At 38.6% G+C, this 16,019-nt stretch overlaps 1 protein-coding gene across 1 annotated transcript in view; it reads left to right on the plus strand.

Annotated features, from left to right (window-relative positions):
• PHIP (pleckstrin homology domain interacting protein) overlaps positions 1-16,019 on the plus strand; it is a gene marked incomplete at its 5' end in the record, with an annotated part of 99,097 nt that overhangs the window by 50,772 nt on the left and 32,306 nt on the right. Inside the window, 4 exon segments of the mRNA XM_008943327.1 lie at positions 2,550-2,775; positions 5,768-5,905; positions 7,050-7,233; positions 7,884-8,007. Coding sequence (XP_008941575.1) covers positions 2,550-2,775; positions 5,768-5,905; positions 7,050-7,233; positions 7,884-8,007 — 672 coding nt within the window.

Here is a 16,019-nt window from a genome sequence, read left to right on the forward strand (position 1 = left end):
TCCTAAAGGATCAGGTACCTTTCTGTTGATTTTTAGTCCAGTCCCAGGTTTGATCTCTGAGCTTTCCAAGGCTTTTCTTTGGGCCCAAACCACAGTTCTTTGTTGCTAAAACTTGACAGTTCTTGTGTGGTGGACTGGTATAGTAGTGGGGAAAAATCTCTTTGATTTGTGGTGCCCATTTGGAGAAACTGAGCGTTCTGAGTGTGGAGTATAGTTACTGCAGAAGAGTCTATTTGTAGAAGTCAGAACTTGTGGAAAGCTTTCACACTCAAACCCAAGCTGGGTTTGTGAAGTCATATGTACAGAGGACTCATATCCTCTGATGGTGGTATAGCATCTTCTTATTGTCATGAATCTGATCTTTAATCAAGAAATAGATGTGTTTGTTAGTATTTCTAACTGGTTGTCTGCAGAACATGGATGTTTAGGTGACTCTTAAACAGCTGATTCTTCTAGTTTTTCTCAGGACTTGGAATAGCCTGAGGATAAGATGGGTCCCCTGGGTTCCATTTAGGGACATTTCAGTGTTCTACCTGAGAGCTGGTCTGAGTGTTCTCCCTGAAATTCCATTCTTATCTCACAGAGTTGTTTTGGAACATTGTTGTTTACTCTCTACTACCATACTTCATTGCAGTACAGAGTACACAGAAGACTAATTGCAAAGAAGTCCCTCAGGATCTTGCACCAGAGACTATTCTGGTAGAGGTCACTGAATCTAAGGAAGGATTTTCAGATCTTCCCTTTGCTTACAAAACCTGGGATGCAGACAGCATTGTACAGCCAAACCACAGCAACATTAAAACTCACAGTCTGTATGAATGTGCCATTGAAATCTCTTCTTCTTTAATGTGAGAAGCACTTAATAGGAAAATTTTTATTAGGTGAAAGTACAGGATACTCTACTATTACTAGTCTAGGGAAAATCATTAAGTCTTCCTAAAGGACTTGTATCTCTTATCATCTTGAGTTACTTAAGCTGAAGGAGCAAAGATGTAAAGCAGACCTTGATTCTGTCAGTCAGACACACAAAGGTCTCATTCAGCCTCTCTTCTGTTCATGTTCTGTTAAAGAGAATCTGGCAACAAGACTTCATCCAGTCAGGGCTTCTTACTGCAGTGGGATGTCACCTTGTCCATAGGCCCTTGGTAAAGGTGACCTTTTGAATCCTTGAAGTAAATCTTTGTCACTGTGTCTTTCCATGCATCTTCCCAATTTCCTCCTGTTGTTACTTTTCTGAACTTTTGTGGGGTCTAGATCCTATGATTCTTCTGGTTTGATATTTTTTTTTTTTAGTGTGGTTTTTTCTTTTTTTTTTTTTTTTTTTTCTTAAATCCATCTCATGTGGATGCACATAGACTTTCTGATGTCATAACTGACAGATGTTGTCTTTCCTTCCTGGTCTTCTCATACCCAGGACTGGAGACCCTGGTCACTGAGAGACCAGACCGCTGAGTAGATGCTGTAACCTCAGCCTTACTGATCTCTACATAACAAGTAACTGGAAGCTGGTAGGGGTTGGCCATCATAGAGCATGCTCTTCAGAAATCAGACTGTGTTTCACCACAACTTAGACATTACTCTGTACGTGCTCAAACACCTGTCTTCAAGACCCAAGAGAAGAATTTTTTCGAGAGCTCTATGCTTTGTGCCAATTGTTTGATTATTTTTATATGGCACTGGAAATCTACTTTGTGTGAATGATGATTTTATGATTTCATTTTTACTTGTTCAAAGTTAAACTGGGTACATGAGCTGCCAAAGGGTTTGCTTGCTGGTAGGTAGTGTTTGGATAAGGAATACATAAGTCAGCTTGTCTTCTGCTCTCTTTCTCTCCTCTCCTTGTGGTTCAGGACCTTTTTCATTGCACAGTGAGATTCACGTGCTGGGAAGAGATGGAGCAGAAGCCTTTTTACATACTATCTGAATAAAAGAATTCCCCAGTCTTGAGTGTCTGTGGAAAGTCATCTGAAATAAATTATGAGCAGGTGGACTGAAATAGAAAACTTGGACCCTCAAAAATTCAGCTTTAGATGAGCTTTATTTGATCTACTGAACTTTTTCACATATCTAGCATTACAGTAGGAATCTGTTTTCCTGCAGATGTTAAAATATTTGGCCATGATGTGATATGCTATTTTCCTATTCTTCCTAACCCATAGCTCATAAATCTGTGACACAGTTCACACACAGTTTGTAAACCATTTATTATGTCCATGTTGTGTTCAGTCAAATGTCTTCAAGCAGTAAAATATTGCCCCATTCCCCTGTTCTTCAAATGCTCCCCACCCTCAAACATGTGCATTATTCTCTGTGCACTATAATATGGAAAAGCAGTATTGGGGAAGAAAATGAATAAATCATGGAGTCCTTAAATTTTCCACTTTAAACTGAGATAAATAGATCATCTTATGATGTTGTTGTTTTTTTTGTTTTTTTTTTTCCAAAAATGACCATGAGTAACACTGTTAAAAATACTTTTGGCAGTTATCTTCTGTATGCTTTTTTTAATAGGTTCTTTAAAAAAAATTACAAAATGACTTTGTTTACAGATAGCAGATCAGATGTTCTTTCATAGTGATTATCGGCCCCTTATCCGTGATGCCAACAACTTTGTCCTGGATGAACAGACACAGCAGGCTCCACACCTTATGCCTCCCCCATTTTTGGTTGATGTGGATGGCAACCCTCATCCTGCAAGGTATCAAAGACTAGTTCCTGGTCGTGAGAACTGCAGGGAGGAACAGCTTATTCCTCAGATGGGAGTGACATCTTCAGGTATGGAACATTTCACTTGACTACACAGTAGCATGTCTAGTTACCTTCAGGTGTTCCACACTTTCCCTTTCACTTCGTCCTGCTTTCTTCATTTCTGAGCATAGTAGTTCACATAGTGTGGAAGACTTACAGGGCCCCTGGCACTGATTGCTTGTGAAGGTTTCACTTGGAGCATTGTCATCGATCGAGTCAGTGCTAGTTGATGTTACAATGCCAGTTAGCTTGGAGCTCGTTTCATTATTGGAACAGTGTACGATGCTGCATGAGCTTTCAGTTGATCTCCTTGGGGTAAGATTTCCTACCTCAGAAAACTGAGGAAGTAGACTGATCTTCCACACATCGGTTGGAACAAGTAACACCCACAAAAAGAGGAAGATGAGAGGACACCTGAAACATGCAGAATTCTCCTTTTCTGTAACTGAGGCAGACATTCAATGTAAGCCTTGGTTTGGTTAGAGAACTCTGAAGACTTGATGGGCATGTAAAAATCTAGGAGGTTCCTTGAAAGTTGTGTTCTCCATGTACACAACATGGGAAGAACGTGCATATTTTGGGACAGTGACAGGCTGCTGGAAACTAGCTAAGTGTGGTCTGCATGGGTGAAGATGTAAAAATGATGCCTACTTATTAAGTGGCACTAGTTTGATAGTAATATGAATAAGCAAGTGATGACTGGTGCAAGTAGCTTTAAATGTGTTCACAATAAGTATTGTTAAGTGTTTGGATATTCTTGAAAATATGGGAGAACCAACTGTGCCTGTAAATAATGGCTTATCTGCACACCATACTTAAGCACGTGGCGTGTCAGACTTCCCAGGAAGGCTGGCTGACCATGTTGTTACGAAGAGGTCTCTTCATCCTCGTTTGTAAACCTGAGGATTATAAGCCACTGAATACCTAAGTAATCATTTTTGAGGAGCATTTCCGTATTTCCTCCGAAATTATCGGAAGAAATGCTACCTGAGAGAAAAAAATCCTTTCTAGTGAATGTATGCCATGTTTTATCTCTGACTTTTTAGCTAGTGGTCTTGAAGCTAAGTTCAATTTCCAAGGAAAGATACAGTTTTACTTTGTTGTTACAGTATGGATCCAAGACATTTTGAAATTCTCCAAAGCTGAAAATTACCTGGGCACGTTCTCCAATATAATATCTTGAAACACATCAGATTCTACACACAGACACAACAATATTAAACTTAATGGTGTGGCTGCATGAGACACAAATGCCTATGGGAAGATGATGTCCATAGTGTTTTGTTCAGTAGCAGGGAGCCATCAACCAGCCTGACAAAAATCCAGAGATTTTGGAGAGACAAAAGATTTTTTTTTTTTACCTCTTTACAGTTTAGCAATAATATACGCAGTCTTACGCAGAGATAAAATGTGTTCATGTATTTTGTATGTTCCCTTCCACTAAGGAAGCTCCGTTTCTTTCTGAAACTTTACTGTGAGATTTGTTGGATCTCGCTCAGAGCAGTGACAATTTATTTCTTGTCAAAGTTTTCTGTAGAGGCTTACAAGAGTAGGGAGAAATGACATAATCATGCTTGATTTACTGCTTAGGCGTACATGAAGCTCCTAACTTCTTTAAGCCAGATGTTTTGAAAAAATCAAATCTATACCACTGTCCTTATTTCATTTTTTGAAAAACCCTTGTTGTTAATTTCAAAGGCAAAATCTCACAAGCTGCATACATAAAAAGCATTCTTTTTGTTTCAGTAGAAGTTTCCCAATTTAAGATCATTCTTTGGTTATTAATACAATTTCCCATTGTTCAGTGTAGACAGTCTGCTTGTGAGATGACCAAATAACACTGTTTCACTACGTGAGTCAGAAATACATCCAGCTGTGGTTTTACCAGAGCTCATCCCATGATTTCAAGCTTCTGCTGCCTTAGGGAAGTTGACTTCAGCTACAATAACCTTGAAACTCTGAGAGCCCTGTCTTAAATTACTTCTGTTCTTTCTGCATACAATCATCTGCTAAGAGGTGGCCGCTTCTGTCTGGCCATGTGATCAAAGCTCTTCATTTCTTAGCACTATTACTGTACAGTCTTGCCTTTGATTTTGCAAAGTGTAGTTGACACTACAGTATCTCTTTAAAATCATGCTGGAAAAATAATTTCTGTAATTCGTTTCTTTGAGCGTGTCATCCCTCATTACAAGGTTCTGCAGATTTTGCTTCTCTTGACCAGAGCTTCCTACTACTCCGCTCCACCATCTAACTATTCTGGGTGGAGGTATCTGACTTCCTTTTCAAACCAGTGCTGTAACCTTTGCCTTTTTATGTATGCCTCTCTAATATTTGTGACCATTCTGAGTATGAAAAGAGGTTTTGTGTTGTTTATGCTTAAGTGCTTTGTCTCTTGCTAGCTGCACAGAAACCTTGTGATCACTTCCATAAGAACTGTTCCCTGTCTTTTATTGCAGAGACTTAACCAGAAGGAGATTTCTTGGCTGTTTAACATACCAAAGAAAATTAGCGTTACTTAACCTGTGTCATCTTTGTTTGTGGAGCTCAATCAAGCATTTTTGCTGCTTGGTTTTCTCCAGTATAGATCATTCTTTCTCTAATTCAGTTAGACCTTCTTGATGTAGTTCTTTTCCTTGAAGCTTATACGAAACAGTTTTATAATGCATTTGTGGCAGGCCAAGTATGCATTTGAACAATTCACATTGACTCTGCTGACAAACAGCAGTTCTGTTAAGCTTCTGTAACTTGCTGGCACTTGATCAAATGTGAAGTTTTATTAGGAGTGGCACATGATCGTCTTGAGCCTGCTCCAGAAAACATAAAGCTCTCAATATATTTAAAAAATGGTTCTGTTCAAAAAATGGCTGTTACAGAAGTAAGCATGAGCCCATAATTACACATCCGATGATATAAAGTACTTGCGAGTTTCAAAGCTAAAATTTGGATGAGCTGTTTGTAACATTTGGTTCTTCAAATCCACATTTGTGTGTTTTTTCTCTTGTATTATTTTATTTTACAGGATTGAATCAAGTTCTTAGTCAACAAGCAAATCAAGAAGTTAGTCCCTTGGATAGCATGATTCAAAGACTTCAGCAGTAGCAGGACCAGAGGCGCTCTGGGGAGGCAGGAACCAGTAGTACCAGCCGGATAAGCAGAGGTAGATTACTGAGAAATAGATGTTGGTGGCTTTTCTTTTGGAAAACATAAATCATATCGTTGTGCATGATTTGTGAGTTTTGCTGAACTACTAGAAGGCAGGTACAGAGCAATAGAAAATAATACAGCATTCTCATCTTTTTTTACCTTTCTGCAAAATATCGGGATTTTTAACAGTACAAATTTGTCTTTGTTAAGTTATTGTCTCCTCACTGGAGGAACTTGCAGCAACTGTGTTCCCTTAGAACTAACTACCCTGCGTTTAATCAGGAATTGACCATCTACTTGACTGAAATCTGAGTTGTCTCAAATAAGGAAATAGGAGGGAGAAAGAAGGACAGGTCTACTTGTTTCTCAGTACATCTGTTCCATGTTTCAGTGTCTTGCACGAGATTACACAGTAATTTTCAACACTTAAAAAGTCACAGTTGGCAATCCACCTGAGTAAGCAAGGCTAGGTTGTGTGTGAGATGTGGAAAAATGTTCAAATTGTGCTACCATGGTGTAGTGTGGTGTCTGAAGGCTCTTGCATGTGTGTGTGGCTTTGACTTTTTGGTTGGTTTGGGGTTTTTCAGGGTGGGGTTTTTTGTTTGGGTTTATGGTTTGGGGTTTTGGTGGTGGTGGGGTTTTTTTGTTTTGTTTTTACAAAGTCTTTTCACCATTTCAGTTTCTTGTCGGTAAATTTCACAGGGTGGATTCTTAATAATTTCCAATGTTGTGGCTTCATGTTTTTGAAGGTAGAAGGCTGTTTAAGGAATACACTGATTCAGTCAGAGAGCTCACTGTTTTATAATATAGATCTTGAGTGCAGTAGAAATAGCGTCGTGGAAAAGTTTTTGAAACTATTTTTAAAGAAAAGCAAACCAATGAAATGTTTGCTTCATTTTGGATTGTTGATACAACTTCTTTTCTATATGAAAACTTAAGCACTGTACTGCAGTCCAGTAGCTGTTCAAGTGTGTCTTGGGGTGACTACACAAACTTCTGAAATAGTTATATGTAGGTAATACCTGATTTCTTTTGAACTAACACATTAAGTAAAATTTTTTTTTTTCTTTTCAGAGAAGTTTTCAAGTTTGGTTTTTTTTTTAAATGCATCCCCTGTAGTTTTATTTGATCTGAAATTTTACTTTTTGACTTTTTAGGGTCTGTAAGTTCTACCTCAGAAGTACATTCACCACCAAATATCGGCCTGAGGCGCAGCGGGCAGATCGAAGGCGTGCGCCAGATGCACAGCAACGCCCCGAGGAGTGAGATAGCCACCGAGCGAGACCTGGTGGCTTGGAGTCGAAGGGTTGTGGTGCCCGAGCTCTCTTCTGGTGTGGCCAGGTAAACAGAGGCCAAACTTGCTGTGATTTATAGTTTGGTGAACCTAATTAAGTTAAATAGTTTTGGAAGTCACGTTGTCATAGAGTTATTTGCGTGGGGTTTATCTATTCTGTGGTCTCGTATTTCTTGTAAAATCAGTTTCTTTGAAATATTATTAATAAAAATTGACCATTTAACAAATGACAGAGTGATTTAACTTGTTTGTGAAATGGGATCTAGCTGCGTCCATGTTTTCTGACTTGAAGCATAAGATTACAGGGTGTTCTAACTTCATTTATTCCTGCCCCTATATGGCATTTTTCAGCTGGGACACTGACCTAATCCATTAGGTGCTTGAGGTGAATTTTGATTTCCAAACTAGAACTTTATTTCATTCAGTAATTAACTCTTGTGACGAATGCTTCTGTCAGGAAGTTAAAAAAAATGATGTACTAGCCTCAACCAAACATAAACTACTCTAGCTTTTTTTGAAAAAAGACTAAAATCTTAATTCATTCAGAAAGGGTAATTTTGAAGCCATATTCTAACTGTAAAGAGAACTACTGTTCAAAGAATGTGACAAATATTGAACATCTATTCCATGATTTGGATTTAACCTCTCAGTTGTTAACTTTAAAGCAAAATACTACATCTCAATTTTTCTTTTTCAGTCGGCAGGAAGAATGGAGAACAGCAAAGGGAGAAGAAGAAGTGAGGGTGTATCGGTCGGAAGAGAAAAGAAAACACGTAACGAGTCACATTCAAAGAGAAAACAAAATTCCTACTTTCCCTAAGGTAACTACTCACTCGTACCTTCTTGCAGTAAGAAGCATAAATTTTTAACTCCATGTGTTAGGCCTCATAAATTTACATTCCTTGTCTCAGTTTTAAATTTAAAAGCCAGGGGTACCAGAATTTGTTTTCCACCCCAGAGTGAGGAACTCTGATGTCTCTACTGATGTTGGCTATGTTCTGAATAAACAGCAGGGATAGCTCTGAGAACCTCCTAAGTGAGAAGCCCTGCAAACTTGGTGCTAGGGACATAATTTGCTGTAGGTAGTCTGTCACTATTAATCAATACAACCTGCTACTGTTCTCTGCTGTTTTACATACTGTTCTGTGGAAAGGTTTGATTAAAACTCAAGTCACAGTTCTTAACTTCAACATATTTAAATCCATCTGCAAATACAGAACTGGGTATTTTCTCTCATGGTATCCTAATAATCGTACTGTGGTTTTGTATGGGATATTTCTAAGTCATGCTTCTTGCTAAAGCTGAAGTACATTTTTTTTGAAAAGAGGGAAATGGGATAGGTGAAATAGAAGGGAATGGGTTGTGTTAAAAATGAAATTGTCATAATTGGCTTGATGTTTTCATATCACTTGCAAAGAAAAAAATTCAAGCCTTTATGCTGGCAAGAAAATGTGATGTGTGTATATTTATATTTACAAAAATAGTTTTATGTCTTGTTTGTTAAAAATTAGTTTTATCTGTGCATCTCACATGTCTATTTGTGCTTTTCTAGCTAAGTACCCAGCTGTATTTTGTAATAAGGGAAGTAAATGTTAAGCAACTGTAAGAGAGAATCCATGCTTTGGGTTTTGTGGTACACATGTTCTAGATGAGACTGTTTCACCCTTAATCAAAAGCTTAGTATCATAGACTCACAGAATCGTTCTGGTTGGAAGAGACCTTCAATATCATCATGTCCAGCTGTTAACCCTGCTCTGCCAGGGCATCTCTAAACCATGTCCCTGAGCACCACATCTGCATGTCTTTGAAATATCTTCAGGGATGATGACTCCACTATTTACCTGGGCGGCCTGTTCCAGGTCTCTAGAACCCTTTCTGTGAAGAAATTTGTCCTAATAACTGATCTAAACTTTCCCTGGCACAACTTGAGGCTCTTTCCTCTTGCGCTACTACTTGTTACTTTGGAGAAGAGACCAGCACTCACTTCACTACAGCCTCCTTTCAGGTAGTTGTAGAGGGTGATAAGGTCTCCTCTGAGCATCCTTTCCTCCAGGTGAAACAACCCCAGTTCCCTGAACTGCTCCTCATGTTCTCTAGACCCCTCACCAGCTTGTTGTCTTTCTTTGGACCCACTCCAGCACTTCAGTGTCCTTGTAGTGAGTGGCCCAAAACTGAATACAGGACTCAAGCTGCAGCTTCAGTACAGGCTGTAAAAGAACATAAGTTCAAGTAAAGTACAGGCCTTCAAGAACACCTGCAAATTGTCCACAAGAAGCTCAAAATCACTTACAGGGCTCACGGTGTGAAAATGAAGAAACAAAATATTATGAACAAGTATACAAAAGTCTGTGCAGCTCTTAACTTTATCAGAGTACCATGCTTAATGCTTCTGCTGTTCTTTATTCACTTTCTTGAAAAGGAAGGGACCGCGTTTGAAAACAGTCTGAAAATATGTACATTTCAGATGCTTAGTAGTGCTTCTGTATTTTTTTTTTAATGATGAATTAATTTTATATGCAGTGGAAAGCATAAATTTCAGATGGGTTAGTTTCTACTTGATACTAAATTTGAGTGTTCAGTTTGGCTTCTTTTTGTACTCAGCCAAAGTAAAGCTTTAAAAACAAGTGATGTGAACAGTCCCTCACCTCCAAACAGTCATGTAATCATTTTCAGTTTCTTCATTAAATTTCTTAAATTTTCTTCAAATTCTTTCATGTATTAAAATTCTGTGCATTACTATCTTAAGCAATAGTACCAATATGCTGATTTCAGTGCTGCAGTCACCAGCATTAGGTGTATTTGCCCAAGATAAAGTGAGCAAATATTTTTTTTTTTCAGTATAACTCCAGGTTTTGGACATAGAGTGAGGAAGCTCTCTGCCACTTACAGGTTTGGAGTTGGCCATGACAGGGTTCAGTAATGAAATGCCAGGACATCAGGAATCTTTAGCTCATATTTTTCTCTTGGGAATAATAAAAAATGGGCCTCACAAATTCAGAGTATGAGAAAGTTATTTCTTATCTTGAGGGGATGTATTTTGGTGCTGAATTATAGACTTTCTTTTAGTTTAATTAAATGATTGCACTTCTCAAGAATATCTTTTTTTTTTTTCCACCAGCTACAGCCTAGTGAAATGATCCTTCCTGATAATGTGAATTCCTACCAATTTACCCTTAAATTTTTAATTGGTTACAGTTTTCCTAAAATACCATTAGGACATAAAGATAGCAGAGTAGGCTAGTTAGTCCAGCAATTTGATTTCAGCAATTGCTTTTATTACATCTTTGAAAAAAAAGAAACTTGGTATGGATGTTTCTGAAATCCTTTTTTCAGAGAACAATTTTTTTAGGCTCTAAACTTTAAAGGTAGCACTGAATCTTTTTGAGCCCCATACTTTCATTTTGCATATCTATGTCCTTCAGAGCAGAAGCTCATTCAGGAAAATCTTTCTTCAGTTTCATCAATTTACCCAGAGAAGAGTGTGTCCTTCATTTACCTTGGTGCCTGCAGCATCTGTGAAGTGGATTCGGATGCCCAGAATTTGAGGGAGACGTAGCTTGGTAAATCCTTCAGTCACTTTGCACCTTCATCCTGAGGAAATACAGTGAAAAGCAGACCGTTGTGGTCGCTGCACTTGAGTGTGCCAGTACATTTTCCATATAGAAGCTACTATTTAATGCAGTAACACTTTCAGAATTTTAAATAAATCTTTCTGAAACCCTACAAGATACTTTATTTATGGCACCTTGGGACAAAACCCTCATGTTCTTCCGTAGTTTATTCTTCATTAAGTGTCTCTCTTCTTGGATGATTTGGGTTGTTGAGAAGTACATAATTCAAATCCCTTGAGATAAGATTCGGAGGGATGCAGAAATTAGTAGGTATCAAATGGGCTTTAAATAAGCATATGTGCAAGAAGACAAAGGTACTTAATCTCAAGTGATTTGAGTCTCCCAGTTAAACTGCTCAGATTTTAGCTATTTTTGCTGTTGCTTATAGCTAGAATGAGCAACATTTTTTCTCAGTAGTGTCTGAACAATAAGAATTTTCATGTTATCCACTTCTGTAGTATCCATAATAAAAATCAAATAAACACCTGGGAAGAGAAGCAAGACACTTCAGAAACTGTTGTCATATTTTTTGTTTGTTTGTTGTGGTTTTTGGTTTTGTCTGTTTGTTTTTAATAGAAATTAGTAGCTCAATTATAGCAACTCTTCTGTTGCTGTTCTTTAGAAGTGACTGTGTGGCTTTAAATGCAAGCTGTGCTGTGTTAAGTTGAAGACAGAACTAGAAAGTACTGTATAAATCTTTCCCATTCTTGAGTGCATGCAGTAGGTTTTGATCCTGATACCTTGTAACTTCTATTACAGTAGTGCTGGGAGAAAAGTCGTTTTAACACCAGGGACATTACAGTGGCTGTAAATAGTAGCACAGAATTATAGCTCAGTCTTTAACAATATCTGCAATTTAGACTGAGGTCACATGAGCATTCTGACACTTAGTTGGAAAATGCACATTTCTTTGACACAGGTCATACTGAGAAGTGTTTGCATGGGATTGCTTGAGGAACTGATGGATTTGTGTGGGAGAACCCAAAAGCTTAGGTGTTTTGACCTGAATAGTATTTAGTATCACTGATCTATGTGTAGAATGAGGAACTCAGTTTGACTTTCAAAGTTATTGGTGAAGAATGGGGTTTTCTTCCAATTATTATTAAACAAAAACACTCAAAAAAACCAAACCACCTGAATGACAGAGGACAGAATGTGGCACTGGAATGTTTGCATTTTCAAAGTGGAACTCTATTTCAAATTACTATCTTTTCAGTAGCATGCCAAAGATGACAAGTGAGATAAATTACATGCTTAGGTAAATGTTCCCAGTCCAAGTAATTAGACTATTTTTTAAACTACTGGGATTACAGAGCATTTTAATAAATATTAGAGTGTAAAATTTCTGTAGTAGAGGGTTGATGTGATGTTTGTCTTTAAAAAAAAAAAATACATAAATGGAAATAGTTTGAATTACCATTCAATGTCAATTGTAAGGAGAAATTCAAAGAACTAAGATTGGCGATTGTTACAGATGAACAAAAGTAAGCCTAGGTCTCCATTGTGGCAGAGACAATGTACAGACTATATTGTAACTTAACAGAGAACAGGGAGGAGAAACATGTGCATTGTTTTGCTGAAGAGAGCTGAATTGTGTTCCTCAAAAGCAATTTTTCCACTTATGTTATTTAAACACTCCTTGCAGGTAAATTAGCAAATTGTTAAGCGGAAGATAATCTAAAACCTGAGAGGCTAACACTTAGTGCTTAGTGTCCATTATTTTCACTGCTTTTGGAACAGTTCTCACTAATTTTTTACTGTTACCACATCACATATGTTTAAGAACTTCAGTAACTACAAGCACTGGTCCAGATGGAGGAGGGTATGGAAGGATGCTCTTTAACCAAAGAGAAAATAACAGGGCAAGAGGCACTGGGCACAAACTGCTGAAACAAAGGAGGTTTTGCCCAAGTGTAAAGAAGCACTTCACTGTGAGGGTTACTGAATCACTGGCACAGGCTGCTCAGAGAAGCTGTGGAGTCTCCCAACTGTGGAGATACTGAGAAGTTGTTTGGACATAGTTCTGGGCAACTGACTTCAGATGGCCCTGCTTGAGCAGGGGGACTGGACATGATGACCTCCTGAGATATGTTCAAAACTGAACCATTCTGTGAAATAAAAACTGCTTTATACACCAACAACTTCAGGGATTTTTTTGTGTTTATCATCTGGGGAGAACCCATGATCAGTGAAGAATACTAAACTTGGACAAAAGTATCTATTAATGACCTTGGTAATGCAAAAGTATCCCTCAAGAAAAATAAGAACTGAAATTCAATAAGGACAAATTTAAGTTCAGACATAGCTATCGGGTTGACAAATTTAAATAGTGTATCTAAGCAAGAGTAAAAGCAATTATGTAGGCTACTTGACAAAATTATTTTTCAGCATAACATTTCAAATGTAATGTGAAAATTCTGTGCCGTCAAAGCCCCAAAAGTTTCCTTTCTTTGTCTTAAAGAAGCTGTGGACATCTATTTAATGTAGAAGTTCTGATACTGGATATAAGCTGTGCCCTGCCCCTGTTTAACTTTCTAATTGAGGGTAATTCCTGTTGTCTTAAGGAAGGAGGAACAATTTTCAGGTAGAGAAAATATAATGCTGGTGAAGAAAGAATGAAATTGCTACAGCCAAAGCGTTCCAAAATTGCTGCAGCCCTGTATGAAAGCTCAGCAGAGCTGTGCTTCCTGGTGGAGTCAGGGCTGTAAGGTCAGGAGAAGCTCAGTGGCATGAGTTGTCAGGGAACTGCTGAGTTTCCACGCCATCTTTCACAGTGGTGTTACGAAGACCCTCAGCAATGTCCAGGTGACATATTTATACCTGTCCCTCTCAAATACAGAAGATGCCGTCATTTGGATTTCGCAGAACTGTTTCTGACAGAAGCTGTAATTTCTAATGTATCTATAGATGTACTCTGATGCTGACTGGAAACCTTGGATATGGTAGAAGGTATTTGTCAGCATATATGAGTGTACATCAGACTGGAGAAAGAGAGAGAGACAGAAAGTGATGATTGAACTGCAAATCATAGGTTATCTTGGCTTTATTTCCAAGCCTCCTATTAGAGCTGAGAGTCCAATTTCAGGCTCTTTCTTTAGGTTATATGCTGGAGGGGGGGAAGACCATCAGCTGTTTTCCCCAGGCATTGTCAAACATGTTTGTGGTAGATTCCATTCTGTCACAGAAAGCCTTGTAATACTTGATCTTTTGTAATACTTGATCAAAGCTGTGTTGAATAGAAGTGATTTTAACATACATTTTTTTTTTTTATAAGATGTGGAGGATGTTTCCATTCTGGTCCCTTTTCTGGTTCTTGTTAAAGTACTGGAGCTGCACAAGGTGACATGGTCTCTACCAACTTAGAATCATTTTATCAGTCTGTTTCTTATACATAGCTACTGGTGGTTGTTGAGTTGTTGTGGATTGCATCTTTCCCAAAGCAGTTTTTTACCCTTTGGCATCATTATGGCCCAGTATTTGTACAGTGATGTTGGATGCTTCCAGGAAGAAATTACTCTTTTGGAGAGGTGGATGGGGGTGAAGTTTTTTTTTTTTTTAACTCAATCTTTAAGCTGCCAAAAGAGAAGAACTCTTTCCAAAATGAAAGAAAGCGAAGTGCTTTGGTTTTCCAAGCATCTGTAGTTCTAGTATAAGTAGGGAGAAGCTGTATTTATGGTAACCATTTGAGAAATCTCACCTCTGAATAGAAATGGGGATGTACATTTTTAGGACTTTTTGTTTCTAAAGAGAAGATGTGAACATTACAGTTGGGCTGAAATTGGTAATTGTAATTGTACAGTTGGTATAGTAATTTAGCTTCTGCAAAATAGGTCCTTGTTATTGTAAAGGATATTTGACTAATTTGTTTCACTGAGCTTTTGTGATTCCATTCTGCTGTCCATGCCTCCTCGTGTCGTGTTTCATGATGCAAACAGGCAGATCAGTTTTATGAAAACATTGAAAAATTTGATAGCAGAAGCCAATTGCTGTAATGCTGGCTTTTGTGGCCTCTCTGCTTCAGCAACGAATCTTGAGAGCTTGACAAGAAGCAAGCAGCCCCACAAGACTCTTTGATGGGCTCAGCCAGTGGTCTTAGGGCTGCCTCAAAGCTGTTCTGCAGCAGGTCAGAGCAGCCTGAGGAGATGTGGTATATGCTGCCAGTTTGAATCCTGAAGATGGAATACCCCAGGTCTCAAAAGTCTTGGGCAGTGTTAAGATGCTGATTGCTGAGCAGTCCCATTAGAAGTGTCTCTGATAGCTGTGCTGTCAGTGGTAGCTTCACCAACCAGAATTCACTGGACAGAACAAAAGAAACCCAGTGCTCACTGAACAGAGCATGGAGCAGTTTGTGTTGTTTCTGTGTGTTTTGGTGAATGCTGTAATGCAATTGTGCAGGTCCACGTGCTGGCCTGCCCTACTGACATGCCTGGAAAAAGCATGTATCTTCTAGCAGGGGGAGTAGGAGAAAAGCTCCAGCTAGAGTTCTGCATTTTAAGGAAAAGTGTCGTGGTTTAAGCCCAGCTGGCAGCCCAGCTCCACAGAGCCACTCGCTCACTCCCCCCACCCCTGGGATGGTGGAGAGAAGAGAAAGAAGAAGAAGAAGAAAAGTGAGAGATCCTGGGGGGTGAGAATAAGACAGATAAATAGGTAAAGCAAAGGCCCCACACGCAAGCAAAGCAAAACAAGGAATTCATCTGCTGCTTCTCATGATGGGGCAGCTGTTCAGCTGTCTAGAGGAACGCAGGGCTCCATCACACCTCATGGCTAATTGGAAAGTCAAATGCCATAACTCCTGAATGTCCACCCCCCTTCCTCCTCCTTACCCCAGCTTTACATGCTAAGCATGATGTCCTATGGTCTGGGATAGCCCTTCAACCAGTGGTGATGTGAGAAGCAGAAAAGGCCTTGACTCTGTGTCAGCACTGCTCAGCAGTAACTAAAACATCCCAGTATTATCAACACTGTTTCCACCACAAATCCAAAACATAGCGCCATGCTAGGTACTATGAAGACAATTAACTCTATCACAGTCAAAACCATCACACTAAGGAAAACCAAATCTTAGGTACCGTACCACTGTTGTTTTTTTTCATAAATTAGAAGATTTAACCTCATGGACCAACTTCCATCATACATGACAGGAAATGTCCTCTTTCCTAAAATAAATAAATAAATGAAAAGTAAATAAATTTTTTAGGAAAAAATTAAAAAAAAAAAGGGGG

This window comes from Merops nubicus, unplaced genomic scaffold (assembly GCF_000691845.1).
Source record: "Merops nubicus isolate BGI_N331 unplaced genomic scaffold, ASM69184v1 scaffold1567, whole genome shotgun sequence".
Lineage (NCBI taxonomy): Eukaryota > Metazoa > Chordata > Aves > Coraciiformes > Meropidae > Merops > Merops nubicus.